Source organism: Bactrocera dorsalis, chromosome 1 (assembly GCF_023373825.1).
Source record: "Bactrocera dorsalis isolate Fly_Bdor chromosome 1, ASM2337382v1, whole genome shotgun sequence".
In the NCBI taxonomy this organism is placed as follows: Eukaryota; Metazoa; Arthropoda; class Insecta; order Diptera; family Tephritidae; genus Bactrocera; species Bactrocera dorsalis.
In genome coordinates, this window is record NC_064303.1 from 4912853 (window position 1) to 4929055 (window position 16203).

Consider the following 16203-nt stretch of genomic DNA (forward strand, 5'->3'; position numbering starts at 1 on the left):
TGTTAACGAACGCTCGTTACAAGCACGCGAGGCGGCAACTTTTTTGCTGCACTTCATGTAAATGAGCTGAGAAATCATGTGTGTCTGCACGCATGCGCAATTTGTCGTTTCAGAAAGCATTTGTAGTTTAGTAATTAATTTGCACATGCTATGATTCGCTGGCAAATATCGCTCTGCTTTGATTTTTGCGAAAAAAGAAAAATAATTTTTTATATTTCTTTCAATTCAAGGCATGAGGAATCAACAGAAAACTTTTTTTATTTTTTACACCCTCAACAGGGTGTATTATGTTTACCACGATATGTATAACACTCAGGAGAAAGCGTAGGAGAACCTATGAAATCTTTTCTGTAAATATATACATATGTATATGTATATATGTATGATCAACATTAAGAGCTAAGTCAATTTAGCCATGTCCATCGGTCCGCTTTTATGTACGAAAATTAGTCCCGCAGTTTTTGAGATATAGATCTGAAATTTTACACACGACTTTTTCTCTTCCAGATGCTTCTTCTTTGTTGGAATTGCTGATATCGAGCAACTATAGCATATAGCTGTCATACAAACTGAAAGAGCCAACTCAAGTCCTTGTGTGGAGAAGTTTTTTATTTGATGAGATATCTTCACGAAATTTAGCATGAATTATTATTTAAAGAAGGGCTATAAGCTCTGCATAAATTCTTGAGATCGGATAATTACAGCATATAGCTGTCATAAAAACTTACCGATAAAACTCAAGTCCTTGTATGGAAAACTTTTTTATTTGAGAAGGTATCGTCACGAAATTAGACACTGATTATTATCCAAGGTATCGCTATAATATCCAAAAAAATTGCTCAGATCGAACCACTATAGCATATAGCTGCCGTACAAGCTGACCGATCCAACTGAAGTCCTTGTATGGATAACTTTTATATTTGAAGAGATGTCTTCATCAAATTAGGTACAGATTACTATTTTAGGTAAAGCTATAAGCTCCGAAGAAATTGTTCAGATCAGATGTCTATAGCATATAGCTGCCGTATAAACTAATCGTTAAATATCAAGAAAAATATCCTTTTATGCCATTTTATGCTATTAAAAATGCATATGCGAAGGGTATGCAGTACAGTCGAAGTTAACAATATTTGTTGTTGCTTTTTTCTTAATATAAAGCATTGTAAATCTATTAGAAACAATTTTCCAAATAATTTTTGCGACCTTTGTTTTTATATTTTTCAATATTGAGCAAAGATGTTACAGATTTATAGCGAAATATAATTGAAAAAAAATTACTAAAAATTCATAAAAAATCACGTGCTGCACGTTCATCATAAATAAATCTTAAAACCAGCAGGCAGCTCGGCTGTTCTAAGCATATAGTTTTGAAACCACCTGCCGCTAAGCGAACACCAAACCCTGCCAGTAGCAAGCTGACCAGGCTGCCTTGCCCGCGGATTATTATAAAAACAACTCGCTGCAGATATCTTTTTTTACTCCTTTATTCATAATTTATTTATTTATTATTTTTTACTTTTTATGTTTCTTTTTTGTTTTTTTGCATCACACATGCCTGAAATTTTCTAACAAGTTTTCCGAGAATTCATTGCAAGTGTTCTATTTCCACATAATTAAAATTATTACCATGCAACATGGTCTATCGAGACATATGCCGGGCGCAGCACATACGTTTCGGTCACACTTGTCTCTAGACAGACAAAATTTGGCAGCTTCACCGGCCAACAAGAGCGACATGTTGCCGAAAAAGCATGCAACAGTGAGCCTCACCTGCGCCACCAACAAACAGCTAAAGTTGCTTATCCGCTTAGTCGCCACTTAAATATGAGAAATTAAGTTGTATTCCGCGGCAAGTAATACCCTCATATTCCACTAGTGTAAACATGTGAGTCTGTGTGTGTGTCCACCATAAATGCGTTATTAATTGCTTTCTTGTATTGCATTCATCTGACAGATTTATTCGTTCGTTATGACAGCTCAAGTTCTGAGCAATTTTTTGCCGCATTAAGAAAAAATTTTGTTTGCTTTAAATTTGTTTATGCATTCGGGGTCAATCATTTGCGGTATTTATGGCTTACCGGTTATTTATCTAAATCACTTCGTTTACATTTCGATTTTTATTTATTTCAATTTTTCTTTTTTTTTGTTGCAAAAAATTTGGGTGGCATGGAGAATTCGAAAAATTGCCGTGATTTAGTGGCGAAAAACAAAATTTGCCAATAAATTATACAAGTTGTCTAACAGTAAGCCGCATTCCGTAACCGAGAATAAATAAATAAGCTCTTTAATTGATTTAGTGATTATGTGGTAATCGGTATTTGAGTGGATTTAAAAGCTTGAGATGTATGTCGGCAAAATATATAGACTATGGGGTATAAAAAATAATGCAGTCTTGACTTTTATTAGACAATGTTAGTGCATTAGTCGGAATCCAAACTACTTCAGTAGATCTTCGCTGGTCAAAATGCTTATCCAAGCTGATGTAACTGTCAAAGAAATCATCACATCCATTTTTTTCATATGATATTTTTGTCTAAGAGGTCTTTCAAAACGCCTTGACATCTTCTGTATCCAGAGAAAACCTCTTCGAATATCATTAAGACAATATTGGCTCTTTTTGGAAGGTACATCCGAGAGGATCTAGCTTTACAAAAGTTGTACGAAAACTTGGTACTAAATCCATAGCATTCCTCTTTTATCATGCTGTCGTTTTCTTCTAGTCAGGAATAACTCTAATTCCTAGGTTTTTTGCATCGTTGGGGCGGTTCAGTTATTTATTTTTGAAATCGGCGACTTTATACTTCGTAAATGTTGTACACAATATCGCGGGAGCAGTCTTCTTAACACTGCATTTTGTATGAGATTCTTTCGACAGTAATATGGAAGACTTAAGCCCATTGTAAACAAACTGATCGAACCTTTTCAGTGTTACCTTTAGACCTGGCATATCCACCATTGATTTTCATATTACGTCAAATTCTGATGAAGAGTGTCGGCAAACAGACCGACATATATCATCCTTTGTCGTTTAGAAAGCCGGTTTCGACAGCACTGACAGGAGTAGCTTATTCGACGTCATGTGTAAATATGGTATTCCTGCGAAACTAATACGGCGATGCAAAATGTAGTTGAGCACTACTATCGGCTCCGTCAGAAATTGGAAGGTCCTCTTCGAGCTGCTCTATACCAGACGATACCAGAGGCTTTAGGCAGTGTGACTTTCTCTTATGTCTCATATTCAATATAATGTTGGACAAAACATTACCAGTCTACACAGTAGCACAGTCTACTCTGCATGTTACTAGGGTTCGCAGATGACATTGACATCGTAGTCCGTAATGACAGAGCCTGATGCAACTTTTCTAATCAACAATGTAAGTTTGCAGATCAAGATCGCTGAATAACTCCCACCAACATAAAGAATCTGTCATTGTAACGAAACGCTCCTTCAATTCGATACCTACGGGTGAATGAATACAAAGGCGCTCATGATTCCAATAGAAGAATCAAGTGCTCGCGATCTGTCTGCACTTAGGATACACAACTGACGTGATATCGCAAAGGATAGAGACAACTGGCGAAGTTTTGTGTTCTCGGTTCAGACGACTGTAGTAGAAATGCTGTACACTAAGCCAATGATGTTTTTTTAAACACTTTTAGTCTATTGACCGCTTACTAATCTTGAGTAACCAATGTTAAGGTCACCTTTTATATAAGTACTTCTTCAAACCGCAACTTACGATAGTCTTTACCTGTTCATTGAAGTCGAATATATTTGCCCGATTTTTAAACATTTGTAATCCTAAAAATAAATAACAAACTTTCCCATAAATAAAATTCATAAATTTTCAATATTTGTCTGTCACTCTCTTCCTCTCTCTTGCAGTATTGCGCATGCTCAACAGTCAATCGGACTCACAAGCCGACGCCGGCCTCTACCCGCCACTCTTTAATGTTGCACCACGCGCACACATCACCGTCAATGCCACCTGTGGACAGAGTGGGCGCGAAGAGTATTGCAAATTAGTCGACGCGTATCCGCACAAGAAATGGGCCACACAATGTGGCATTTGCAATGTGCAATCATCCGATGTGGCCAAGCAGCGCCCGATCGAGGCTGTCATCTCCAATACGAATTTCGACGAGCGTTGGTGGCAATCGCCGACGTTGCAGTACGGCCGGCACTTTGAATACGTCACGATAACATTGGATTTGCGGCAGGTAAGTGGACGAGGAGTGATCTAAATTTATTTATTTTTGTTATATCTTTGTTTGCCCCACTTTTGCTGCGGCGGCTTTTCAACAAGCCCGCGCAATGTTGCCATAATATTTTGACATTTAAATCAATGTTTGGCCGGCGGATAGTGATCGATTAGCGCTCCTGTGGCGTTTGTGTGGGTTGGCTTAATCGCCGATCGTTTGAATATCAACTGAACGGTGATCTCTCGAGATCGAGACGAGCTTTGGTAATTTCTTTTTGCTTCGGTAATTATATCTCGCTCTGCAGATCCTGTTTTCAACGTCGCGCTCTCGTTTTACGCTTCTTCTTCTTCTTTTTCAACTTCTACTTGCATCGCTCGCCTTTGCAACTTTCACGCTGCTATTGGCAATTGATTGATGATGTCAATTAAGCGGTCACGATGGCATCAAGTAGGAATGCACCGCAGTTTAGTGCGCAGATAAAGAGATCTCTATTTGTTTGCGCGTGTGTAGTAACATTGATCTTGTCGCTCCTAAACAGGCGTTTACTTAATTCGATTAGTTCGCGTTAGCGTCGCAGATAAAGCCGTCAGAAATGACGGAAGCGAGTTGCAGTTCATCATCACACCCGTGATTAATGGCTGCAAAATGAGTTGAGTGGCTGTAGAATGTTTGTAGAACAACTGTCTGGCTGCCAAATGAGTTTACAAACCGAGCAGAAGTTATTGTTGTCTGCGCTGTAATTGAAAATTTGTTGAAAAAACAGTCACAGTCTTAATAAACCTGAAAAATGTCTATAAAATACCAGACACTCAGCAATGTATACAAAAACCACATAAATCAAAAATGCAGTTCTCAAGTACTTCAGCAGAAATGTTCTTTGTTTTCGCGAAGAATTCCCCATAAATATTGTGCCAAGTCCAAACAAAGTAATTTTTTCGCTACCACAAGGCAGTGAAAGGGAATTTATGACCAACGCATATGCATTAATTATGTCGAGACACTTGCACTTGCTGTTTGTACTTAAGTACTAATTGCGGCATGATTCAATTAAAATTAATTGACAAGCGAGCGCGGATCTGGAGGCTCTTGAAACGTACTGCTCCTCTGATTTTACTAAGAAAGTTGTTTGTTCTTATAAGTTTTTTCGCAGATAAGGTTATTTATGAGCAATAATTTAAATGCTTCAATTAAATTATTGGAGTGTACTCAACACATCCTCTTTAAGGCAGCGCTGTAGCTCACTTTTTTGGAAAGCACAGTGGTCGGAAGAAGAACAATAGTTTTTGAAGTATTAGTTTTTGGGATACAGCTTTTGCTTGGAGACCACGGATCTCAGCGCATGCCAAACAGCCACTTAATGGCAGCAGAGTTTGTAGTCATTTCTCTCAAATCCGGGGCAGTAATCTACCGCTACTTTAAATGTGGAAACCTGAGCATGAAAAGCTCTAAAATAGTCTGGATGTTCGATATTGAAGTTGATACAGAGCTCCTGACAATATACCCTTCCACCAACCTTTCTCTGAAGCTTTGAATTATCGGTAAAAAAAAAACTCACCGCCTCTCTCCTCCAACACACTATCAACCCACAAATCACTCGCAAATATGTAGGCGGAAAAAAGTCGCCAGACTCTAATTGCCGACTCATGTTCCACAAGGTTCGGTATAAAGTTGTAGCGTACTAGGATTTCCAAATGTTCAGGCACATATTTATTTATAAATCCAGATTCTCTGAGTCAACTTTCACAATAATACACCTTTCGGCTATATGTATGTGCACTAGATGTATGCATGATGGCATTAAGAGCCGTAGTTGCTGAGAACCTTGTGCACCACAGATGCTGATTAGCACCGATCATTACATGCGCTCCAGGTTTCTTGGAAGTGTGCTCTTTTCTGGACCTTCCATTACACAGAGATCCTATAGAATATACTGTGCTTGGCTGTAGTGTCATAGAGCCAGAGGACTACTTTCAGTGAGAGACCCTATCTTTTGGAAATGGTAGCTAGGACGAGTTCTAAATATTCCACCGTATCGACAGGTAGCCTGCCGTAAACTAATAGGACTATATATGTAAACTGACGATGAGCAGTACCAAAAGCTACGTCAGGATCGGAAAGGGCCTCTCCGACCCCTTCGATATCAAACGAGGTTTCTGTCAAAGCGACTCCTTATCGTGCGACTTCTTCAATCTACTGCTGGATAATTCGAGCTGCGTAGCTTAGTCGAGAAGATACAATCTGCTGTAAGAGTATATAGCTGCTAGCAAACGCCGATGACATTGATATCATCAAACAGTGTTGCACCCACGTCACTGTTGACAGTCATAGCTTCATAAGTCCTAGATTATTATTTTTTGGATGTTAATACTGTACCAACAACAACGTCAGCCTAGAAATCCAACGCAGAATCTCTTGCTAACAGGTGCTACTTCGAACTGAGTGGCAATTGAGAATTAAAGTCCTCTTTCGACGAACAAAGACCAAACTCCATAAGTCACTTATTATGTCCGCCCTTCTATATGGTGTAGAGGCATGGACGATCCCAGTAGGTGTGCAAGCCGTATTCTTCAAGAAGCTTGCGAGGTGGTAGCAATCAAGGCTCGAATATTCATAAGCTCTACTATTTATAAATAAAATAAAATTTCTTCTAATTTTTTTCGATCTGTAATCCCTCCTTGGATTAGATATATTCCAGTTGTTACTTACACTTCTACGATTGTTAGAAAATTTTAATAACGCTGAACTCTATTGCTATGTGAACCTTAAACACTCTATAATGAGTATCAATGGATCAATGCTTCGTGGCACAAACCTCGGCCGCATAAAATTTTGGGTCGATGCCGGTGACGTAGACTCGACTGTCGTGGGAGCGGAACTAACTATAGTCAGCCGTTTTATGTGGTCTTGAATCACTGGCTACGACAGCCCAAAGCATTCCAGCATTTCTACCTACATTTTTAAAAGCTTTTCACATATGTCACAAATATTCCCACATATATCACGCTGTCACTTTGACTTTTACACCGTAATCACTTTAGTTTCCAACTGGTAGCCCCCGAAAGGAGCAAAATCGTGCATTTTCGCAACCAAAAATTAAATAAATTCAAGACATGACGTATAAAAGAAGTCAGAAAATGTTAGCAAAGTCGCACACCACTGCACTCTAACGGTGATTGATCGATCTGACGCTCACTCGCGACCGAACGCTGCCGCCAAATTTGTAGCGTGGCACTGGGTGCCAATTAAGATTCCATTTTGAGCGAAACATTTATACAATTTTGTCACCATGTCGGCGCGTATTTGTTTTGCATCAAACATACCGTCGCCAACTATATAAAAAATTTCAATTTGACTTCCAATTCAAATTCAAATACACGAAGCAGAACGACGCGACGCCGTGCAACTCTGACTTCAATTTCAATTTGAATGCGGCGCAAAATCCAAATCCCCATCTAATCCAAATTGAATCGGCATGAAAATGAAATTGTAACTGTGACAGGTACAAAAGAATACATACAAACATTGCAGTAAATATAATTTTCGAAAAAAAACTACAAACAGTAAGCCATGTATCTTTACATGCTCAGGCTCAGACCCCGCTGCTAATGCGTCGCCGTTGACTTTGGTGGCAATTGTGGAGCAGCGGTCGGTCCCACTGGCTCATTGACTTCTAGCGCGGCGCAATGTAGTTGTCAAGTTGTGTTTTGGTTGACCATTTTTGACACTTGTATAAACATGAGGACGTCGAATTTGCTTGAAAACAAGTTGACAATTTGTTGAAATACGATTTGTGATCGTACGAATTGATATTCGGAGGTGAGCTGTGAGCTGATAATGTCAAGAGATTGTAGAAATGTGCAAAAATTTTGTATGCAAATGCGATTATCGAAATTTCGGCGGCATGCACTTGCGTATATATTTACATTTGACTTATTAGGTTTCCAAATTTAATGGATTTGAACGGGTGTGTAACCCTCTGGCACAATGGACCTTGAGTCGCGGTGTATGCCTGATTTTCCAACCCTCTGACAAAAAGTGGTATAAAGTGTTCAGAAAACACACCAAAAATATTGGTAGTCGAAATTCGTATTTCTAATCAAACTTCAACTTTTTTATATTTGTAATGAACTTTAATGAACCATATATGTACCATTTTGGTCTACCACTTTTTGTCATTTTACCGCTAGAGACATTATTCCATCAGTGTGAAACATTTGTGGTTTCTGGGCGAAAATCTGCGGCAAGTAACTCTCACAGGCTTCTCTTGAAGCCAACTTTACTTCATAAAGGGAGTCCTGCATTGAACGAAACAAATGGTAGTCCAATGTTGCATGGTCAAGGCTATATGGTGTGCATCAAAACTTCCCATCAAGATGTGTGTGATTTAGCGTTGTTCTGATGGAAGACAAAGCCCTTTCTGTTGATCAGTTCTGGCCGTTTTTTCGATTGCTTGCCTGAATCTCATCAGTTGCTAACAGTACAATGTATAATCAATCGTTCGACCAGGCTGGAGCAGCTCATAGTGGATGATTCCTTTCCAATCAGACCAAATACTCAGCATAACCTTTCGGTTCTGGACTTGCGATCATTTGTTGAGCCTCACCGCACTTGGGCCATGATCTTTATCTCACATTATTGTCGTATTTGATGGTTAGGTAAGGTAAATAGGCCGGTTTTTCGTGAGGCCACGAATAATCCCACTGAGACAGCTAGATACATCTGTCTGGATGTCCGGAACTCTTAATTGTTGGATCAATAGACCGTCGCATATCAACAAAGCTCCCAGAACTAGCCAAAAATTTATTGAACCAGCATATAACGGATGATTTTTTTGAGGTTAGGATTTTCATGCATTAGTATTTGACAGATCACGTGGGATTTCAGACATGGTGTCAAAGAGAAAGATGCTCAGTATGCTTTGACATTTCATCATGAATAGACTTACTAACGAGCAACGCTTGCAAATCATTGAATTTTATTACCAAAATCAGTGTTCGGTTCGAAATGTGTTTCGCGCGCGTGTTTTGTTCAGCGATGAGGCTCATTTCTGGTTGAATGGCTACGTAAATAAGCAAAATTGCCGCATTTGGGGTGAAGAGCAACCAGAAGCCGTTCAAGAACTGCCCATGCATCCCGAAAAATGCACTGTTTGGTGTGGTTTGTACGCTGGTGGAATCATTGGACCGTATTTTTTCAAAGATGCTGTTGGACGCAACGTTACGGTGAATGGCGATCGCTATCGTTCGATGCTAACAAACTTTTTGTTGCCAAAAATGGAAGAACTGAACTTGGTTGACATGTGGTTTCAACAAGATGGCGCTACATGCCACACAGCTCGCGATTCTATGGCCATTTTGAGGGAAAACTTCGGACAACAATTCATCTCAAGAAATGGACCCGTAAGTTGGCCACCAAGATCATGCGATTTAACGCCTTTAGACTATTTTTTGTGGGGCTACGTCAAGTCTAAAGTCTACAGAAATAAGCCAGCAACTATTCCAGCTTTGGAAGACAACATTTCCGAAGAAATTCGGGCTATTCCGGCCGAAATGCTCGAAAAAGTTGCCCAAAATTGGACTTTCCGAATGGACCACCTAAGACGCAGCCGCGGTCAACATTTAAATGAAATTATCTTCAAAAAGTAAATGTCATGAACCAATCTAACGTCTCAAATAAAGAACCGATGAGATTTTGCAAATTTTATGCGTTTTTTTTTTTTAAAAAGTTATCAAGCTCTTAAAAAATCACCCTTTATGTACTTCAGCCAGTTCGCCGGGTTCGTAGAAAGACGCTTCATCCTTGGTCTGGCGATTGCTGGACATTAAAGGAAAGATTGCCTGGATCTTTCCACCTCAGCATCCTAACTGCAACTTTGATAAGTTACGACCTTCAAAAACTTTACTCTCACCGTGTGAGTGAAAATGAGACAGTGTCCACTTAGGACAGCTAACATTGTGACCAAATGAACCTTGCTAAGAGCTAGTAGCTCCATGACGTTTTGCGTTCCACTGTCATGATGATGGCTTTCACAACTTGATTGCTGACCAACGCTTACTAAGCTCGTGCGAAATCCATAGATATAGCGCCCGAGTGCACGAAGACAGTGAAACATTGATGGAAGACAGTGGAACAGAATGAGAACGAGTCATCCTGATGTGCTTTGGCTAATAATACCGTTTCTTAATCGACTTTATAGTGTTCAACGATTCCGCAATTGCCGGGCTCCAAGACAAGTTGAATGTAGAAGTAACTTAATGCTACAGCTTGGGAGATCATATACTCTTTGAATAACTTTGAGTTCACGTTTAGCAAGTTCGAGGCTTTTATAGCAGCTCTGCAGCCGGAGTGGATGCATAGTTCCCTAAAAGAAGCCACACTTCGTGGAAATAGATCCGCTGCTAACTCAATAGATGCTACTTCTGCTTGAAGGATAATACAGTGGTCTGAAACAAGGGTTGATTAAAAGCTCCCAACAGAAAGCTCCTCCTCCAACATTGCACTTGGACTTCTAGCCATGCGTGAAAAAGTTCATTGCATCTCTTCTCACCACTTACACCTATGCTTCGGAGATATGGGCGTGCAGAAGATGCCGATAGAAATAGGCATCGCGGCGCAGTGGTCCAAGGTTTAACTATATCAGAATTCTGCATTTACGAACTTTTTTCTAATCATTCCGTCCACGTCGTATATAATATTTAATTGGATCCACTCTTTCGTTACACTTTTAATCCATTAGCCCTTGTTATATATTAAAAAAAGATATTTTTTTTTCTAAATTTGCATGTGTCCAAACGAATTCATATTACAAGCGCCATGCGGACAATATTTTTGCATAACAACAAATTGTTGACAGCTGCTGTCATTGTCTGCCATCGCCCACAAAAGCCGCACACTTTTAAAATTTTCATGCTTACAGACAGGCACACATACATACGCAGACGGCTCAAAGTGTGTGCCAATAAATTGCCTACATATTCGTATACGTACAAATACGAACGACATAAACACATACATTCATACACACAATGAGCATAAGCATAATGACAGTCGCGTTTGCATCAATGCCAGCGTTGCCACCCCAGTCGAAAAGGTAGCGTCATAAAGCGTCACGCTCTCTTTAATTTCAGGCATGTCAACTTCATACAGAAATAGGTGCCCAGCGACAGACAGTTAGACATACGGAGCGACAGACTGATATTCGCCTATTTGCGTATACCATACACAGGCATCTATGTGTGTGTGTGTGATATTCCAGTGTGTACTCGCAGTCGTTGTTATTTTCGTATTCACTTCAATGACTCACTGTCGCATATGTTCTCGAATTGGCGTCATTAGAACCTCGTCTGTTCTTCGGCTGTGTCTGTAGTGGAGTTCTTGGTAAACTTCAGTCGGTTCCAAGTGTCACTTAAAAATTCAGTAAGTCAGTGGCGGTAGCGACTGCTCCTGCTCATATTTTGTACATAATTTAGTAAGTATATATTTGTATATGTGTGGGTGCGATTCGTTGTGACATTCCTTCACCTACCATATGCATAAATTTTTCAAATATGTTGCAAGTTGATTAATGCTTCCTGTGGCTGGAACAGACAGCATTAGCGCAAATGAGTGAAATATTTTGAGTTACTGAAATTCCGGCTTCCTTTTTTATTTAGTAAGAATTATGGAAAGTAAGAGAGGTGTCTGATAAATGACCTTCTTGATAATTCCTTTTTTTCTTTTTTTGACGAAGAAAATAAAATTATAAATTTAGCCGTTTATAGTTCGTTAGCCTATCCTTTGAATGTCTGGTCACTCATCGAAAGATCCCAGATGGAATTCATAACCCTAATAAGAGGCTTATGTCTAGCGATTTCGAAAGTAATTTCATAACGCAACTCTCATAGAAACTTTCGTCCCTATTGGCAAAAAAGTATTGAGAGTCGATTTTCATTAGTTTCTCTTCAGGCGAATTTTCCCCTAGCAAAACCATTCGCCATAGACAGGAACAGGATGTAAACTCTTGTTGCACAATCTGGACCGATGAGATGGATGCATAGGAACCTTCCAACCAAGTTCTGGGAGCATTTGAGGAATCGCTATCTGATTGTGGCGTTGCCTTGATGGAACACAATCTCTCTCCTTTTGGCAAAAATGAGCGCTTCTGTGGAATCACTTCCTTCAGACGAACCATTTGTTGACAGCACAGATCCGACTTAAAAACTTCGCTGTAGGGCTCCCCTATACTCAATGTAGATGATACCCTGCTAATCCTAGCAAACAAATAGCTAAATCTTCCTGCACGGAAACCCAGCCTTGGCTACCGTTCCTACCGATTCACCGGGTTTCTTAAACTATCTGTTAATAATGGATTTATGGGTTTGTTTTGCAACAGTTTGGTCAAGTATCTCGACATTACTTGAAAAGTAAACCGCTTCACAATTTTATAAAATCTCTAAAATCATAAAAACCATTGGTTACATCGTTTCGACCTTCATGCATTCAGTAACCGACCGAACGTAGACCATCATGACCCATTGGATTCCGGGTCAGGTAAATAGGGTGACTTTTCGTAGGGCCACGAATAATCTCACTTGGTTAGTTAGAGATGCCTGTACGTTGTGACGCCCAGAACTCTTAAATATGGATTAAAAAGAATGTCGTATATCTAGAAAGCGCCTACAACCAGCCACAATTTTATTGAGCCGGCTAATATCTACTCTATCGTCGTCGGGTTCGCAGAAAGTATGATAACAAAAATGCTTCAAACGTAGTCTGGCGAAAGCTGGAAAGTGAAGGAGGAAGTGTTTAGAAGTTTCCTCCTCATTATCTTCCGGACATACTCTGAATTCCGCGGATTTCATTTCATTAAGTCTCTGACTACGGGATCCTTTAGGTAGGTGCCCTGTGATGGCATCAACAATGTTGCTTAGTAGAAGTATTTGGTCTCTTCACCGTCAACAGAGTAAAGTTTCCTTAAGAAAGATTTACTCTTATATTTTAATTTCGAATTTCGATTTCTATGGGATCTTAGAGGTAGGTGCCCTGTTGTTATCCCTACAGTACTACTTATATCTATCATGAATAGAATAATGTGGTCTTTTGTATGTCCACCATCAATGCTACCAAAAAGTATTTCTGTGGTATGCAATGTGTTGCTAGAATTTTAAGGTCTGAGAACTGAGGAACTTAGTTCTCATCACGACTTAGTTCTTCGACTCAATATGTGCTTAGCTGAAGCGTTGAGTTATGCTGTATCAACAAGCTTTGGAAATATCTTAGTTTTCTGGTTCAAATACAAAGATAAAGTACGGTATTTTTCAAAACAGCTACTCTTGACTTTCTTACGTCAAACATATGGAAATGCAACGCTGCTGTTATTTCTCGCTCTAGCACTCCTCTCTAGCCAATAACGAAAGCAACTTTGCAATGTAAAGTTTACATCATTTTTTTACAACAACAAATTGAAAGCAAACACATTTCATACCGTTGCCACAACTGTCACTTACCACTTGTCAAAAGGCGCACAGTAGTGACATGCATGCCGTGTCAGCACAATTCTTGTCAATTACAACAATAAATCTTCGAGAGCAACATTTTTTTTTACTCTGCTCTTGGCGGAAAATAAGAAAACCGATTTGTAGCGGGAATTAGTAAGAAACCAATATTAGATGTCAAGAATTGACAAGCGGTATGTCAAAATTACAGAACGATAAATATTATAACGTCAATGGTGACAGCGCGCATGACTATGCCTTCTTGCCGGACAGCGAGCAGTAATTTAAAAAATAATTGAAATAAATAAAGTAGGAAATTTGAGAAAAAAATTTTTAACGGTTCTTGTCTCCTCTGCGTATGGCGCATTTCCTAACTTTGAACCCACAATTCTCGAGGCATTTAAATTGCTTCATTAATTTTTACCAAATTCGGCAATAAACCGTTAAAAAGTTTTGTTACTTGGTTGGCGAAAAATTGTCCACACATTACAACAATACCAATGGGTAGAATAAAAACGTGCAACAACTGTAAAATTGGTCGATTGGTCGAGCTTTGACGCCAGCAACGCCGCTGCCGTCGCCCTCGCCGAGTGCCTCGTAGTCGGGAATGCTGCCACTGTGTTGCAATTTCGTAACTGTTCTTTTTCAAAAGCGCATGTTGTTTGACAAGTTGTACTCGTCGCTCACTGTCGCCGCAACAACAACGCCAAGCAATTGACGATCAACAGGCCAGTAAGTCAAAACAACAATAAGTCAACTTAAGCGACAAAAGCGGGACCACGTTGTGGTCGTCGCCGTCGCCATCGTCGACGTCATCGGTTGTTTGGCTGTTTAGCCGATTGGCAGTCAGCAACAAACCGTCAACAACATTTAACAGCCACAGCAATTATTTTAATGATCATTTTATTTACTTACTTAGCATTTCGGCTACTTTGCTTTGCTTTTTGTGCTTTTGCCTCTAAAAATTTCAATTGTTTATATTTTACTTTAATTCGTTTTTTGTTTTTGTGCTCTATTGCAATTCACATATCACGGCGTTGGTTCGCGTGTATGGCTAGAATTAATCCTGGTTGCATGCCACATGTTGTTGCAGCCACTTCAGTATGTGGCAGCTATGCATTTGCATATTGTTGTTTGCAAGACAAATCGAAAGGGGCGTATGCCGGCTGAGGATGCCACTCCGTCGTCACTTGTTGACTGCCTATTTGGCTTTAACTAACTGTAAACGGTTGTTAGCCAGTTTTTGAAACATTATTTCGATGCTTAATTGAAGACAAATGGTTGTGTTGAAATTGAATGCGCTTAAACGGTTTTAATTGAATTTGTGTGTTTCTCGTTAAACCGTTAACGCGTGGAGTTATTGGTGATTCCTCTTTGATTTTTGGAATCTTCATCAATTGAGGAAAGGTAATGTCTGGCTTTGTGTATTAAGAAATCTAATAAAATTTTTATTTGTGTACTTCTGTTTGGTGCTATCTTAAGCTATTTGATGCTTAAAGCAGTTGCGTATCGAAAATTCCCAAAAAGTGACCAATAATTAATATACATATGTCTAGTTGACGAAATACTAGATTAGGCTAGATAGATCAAGGAGTTGATCCTATCAATGGATCTCACTTGACCATCTGTACAACGCCTGCCTCGAGTCCGGAATATTCCCTGAACCCTGGAAAAAGAAACGGCTGGTACTAACCAGTAGGGGAAAAATAGAGCCCAACTTATTATCAGTATACCGTCCACTGTGCATGCTTGACACAACCGAAAAGCTATATGAAAGGCTACTTAAACCCAGACTTGAAGCGGTAACGAACAAGCTGGAAGCTAGAAAGAGCAGGAGAAAGTGCCTAAATACTACCACCGCAGCCTGTTCCATAAAACTCCCTACAACAGTAGCGTCCGGGAAAGTTTTTACTTTTACCGCAAGAATGCAGATAGGAAAATGTCCAGGAAGAACCTTTAAGATTTCAGCAATACATACTTTGTTAAAGGCAAATAGTTCGGTGGATTTCCTGAATTCTATTCCAAGCCAAAGGTTCTCGCAGTCGCACAGAAACTGGTCGTCGTCCAAGATATATCAATTTCAGTATGACAAAAGTCGGGCAAGACAAGAGAAAACGAAAGATGACTTCACCTCGCCATCTTCCACACAATTTTAGCAACTTCTTCTTCTTCTTTACTGGCGTAGACACCGCTTACGCGGTTATAGCCGAGTTAACAACAGCAAGGCTGTCGTTTAGTTTTCACTGGTATTTTTTTTTACGTGGCGGGTCCCAAACCCAGCGCACAACCCTGCGGTGGGAAATTTTAGCAACTTACATCCGATAAAATATGTAAGCTCACCGCGTGTAACAATGTTTTTGTCAGAAACGTACAATTACGGCGAGATTGACTTTGCTTCAGACGACATCTTATGTTCCACTCTGGAGCAGAAGGTTGCCGCAGCTACACAAGTTCTGGTCGGACACCAATCCTTTCCGAGCTTAATAGGTCCAATGACACAGAAGATTTTTCTTCGAAAAGTGAGAAA

At 39.7% G+C, this 16203-nt stretch overlaps 1 protein-coding gene across 4 annotated transcripts in view; it reads left to right on the forward strand.

The window, feature by feature from the left end:
• The window catches only part of LOC105232483 (laminin subunit alpha-1), a 213506-nt gene that overhangs the window by 47961 nt on the left and 149342 nt on the right, over positions 1-16203 (forward strand). For all 4 annotated transcript variants that reach the window (XM_049446855.1, XM_049446854.1, XM_049446856.1 and 1 more), the window contains exon 3: positions 3887-4221. In XM_049446855.1, coding sequence (XP_049302812.1) covers positions 3887-4221 — 335 coding nt within the window. The remainder of the gene's footprint in view (positions 1-3886; positions 4222-16203) is intronic.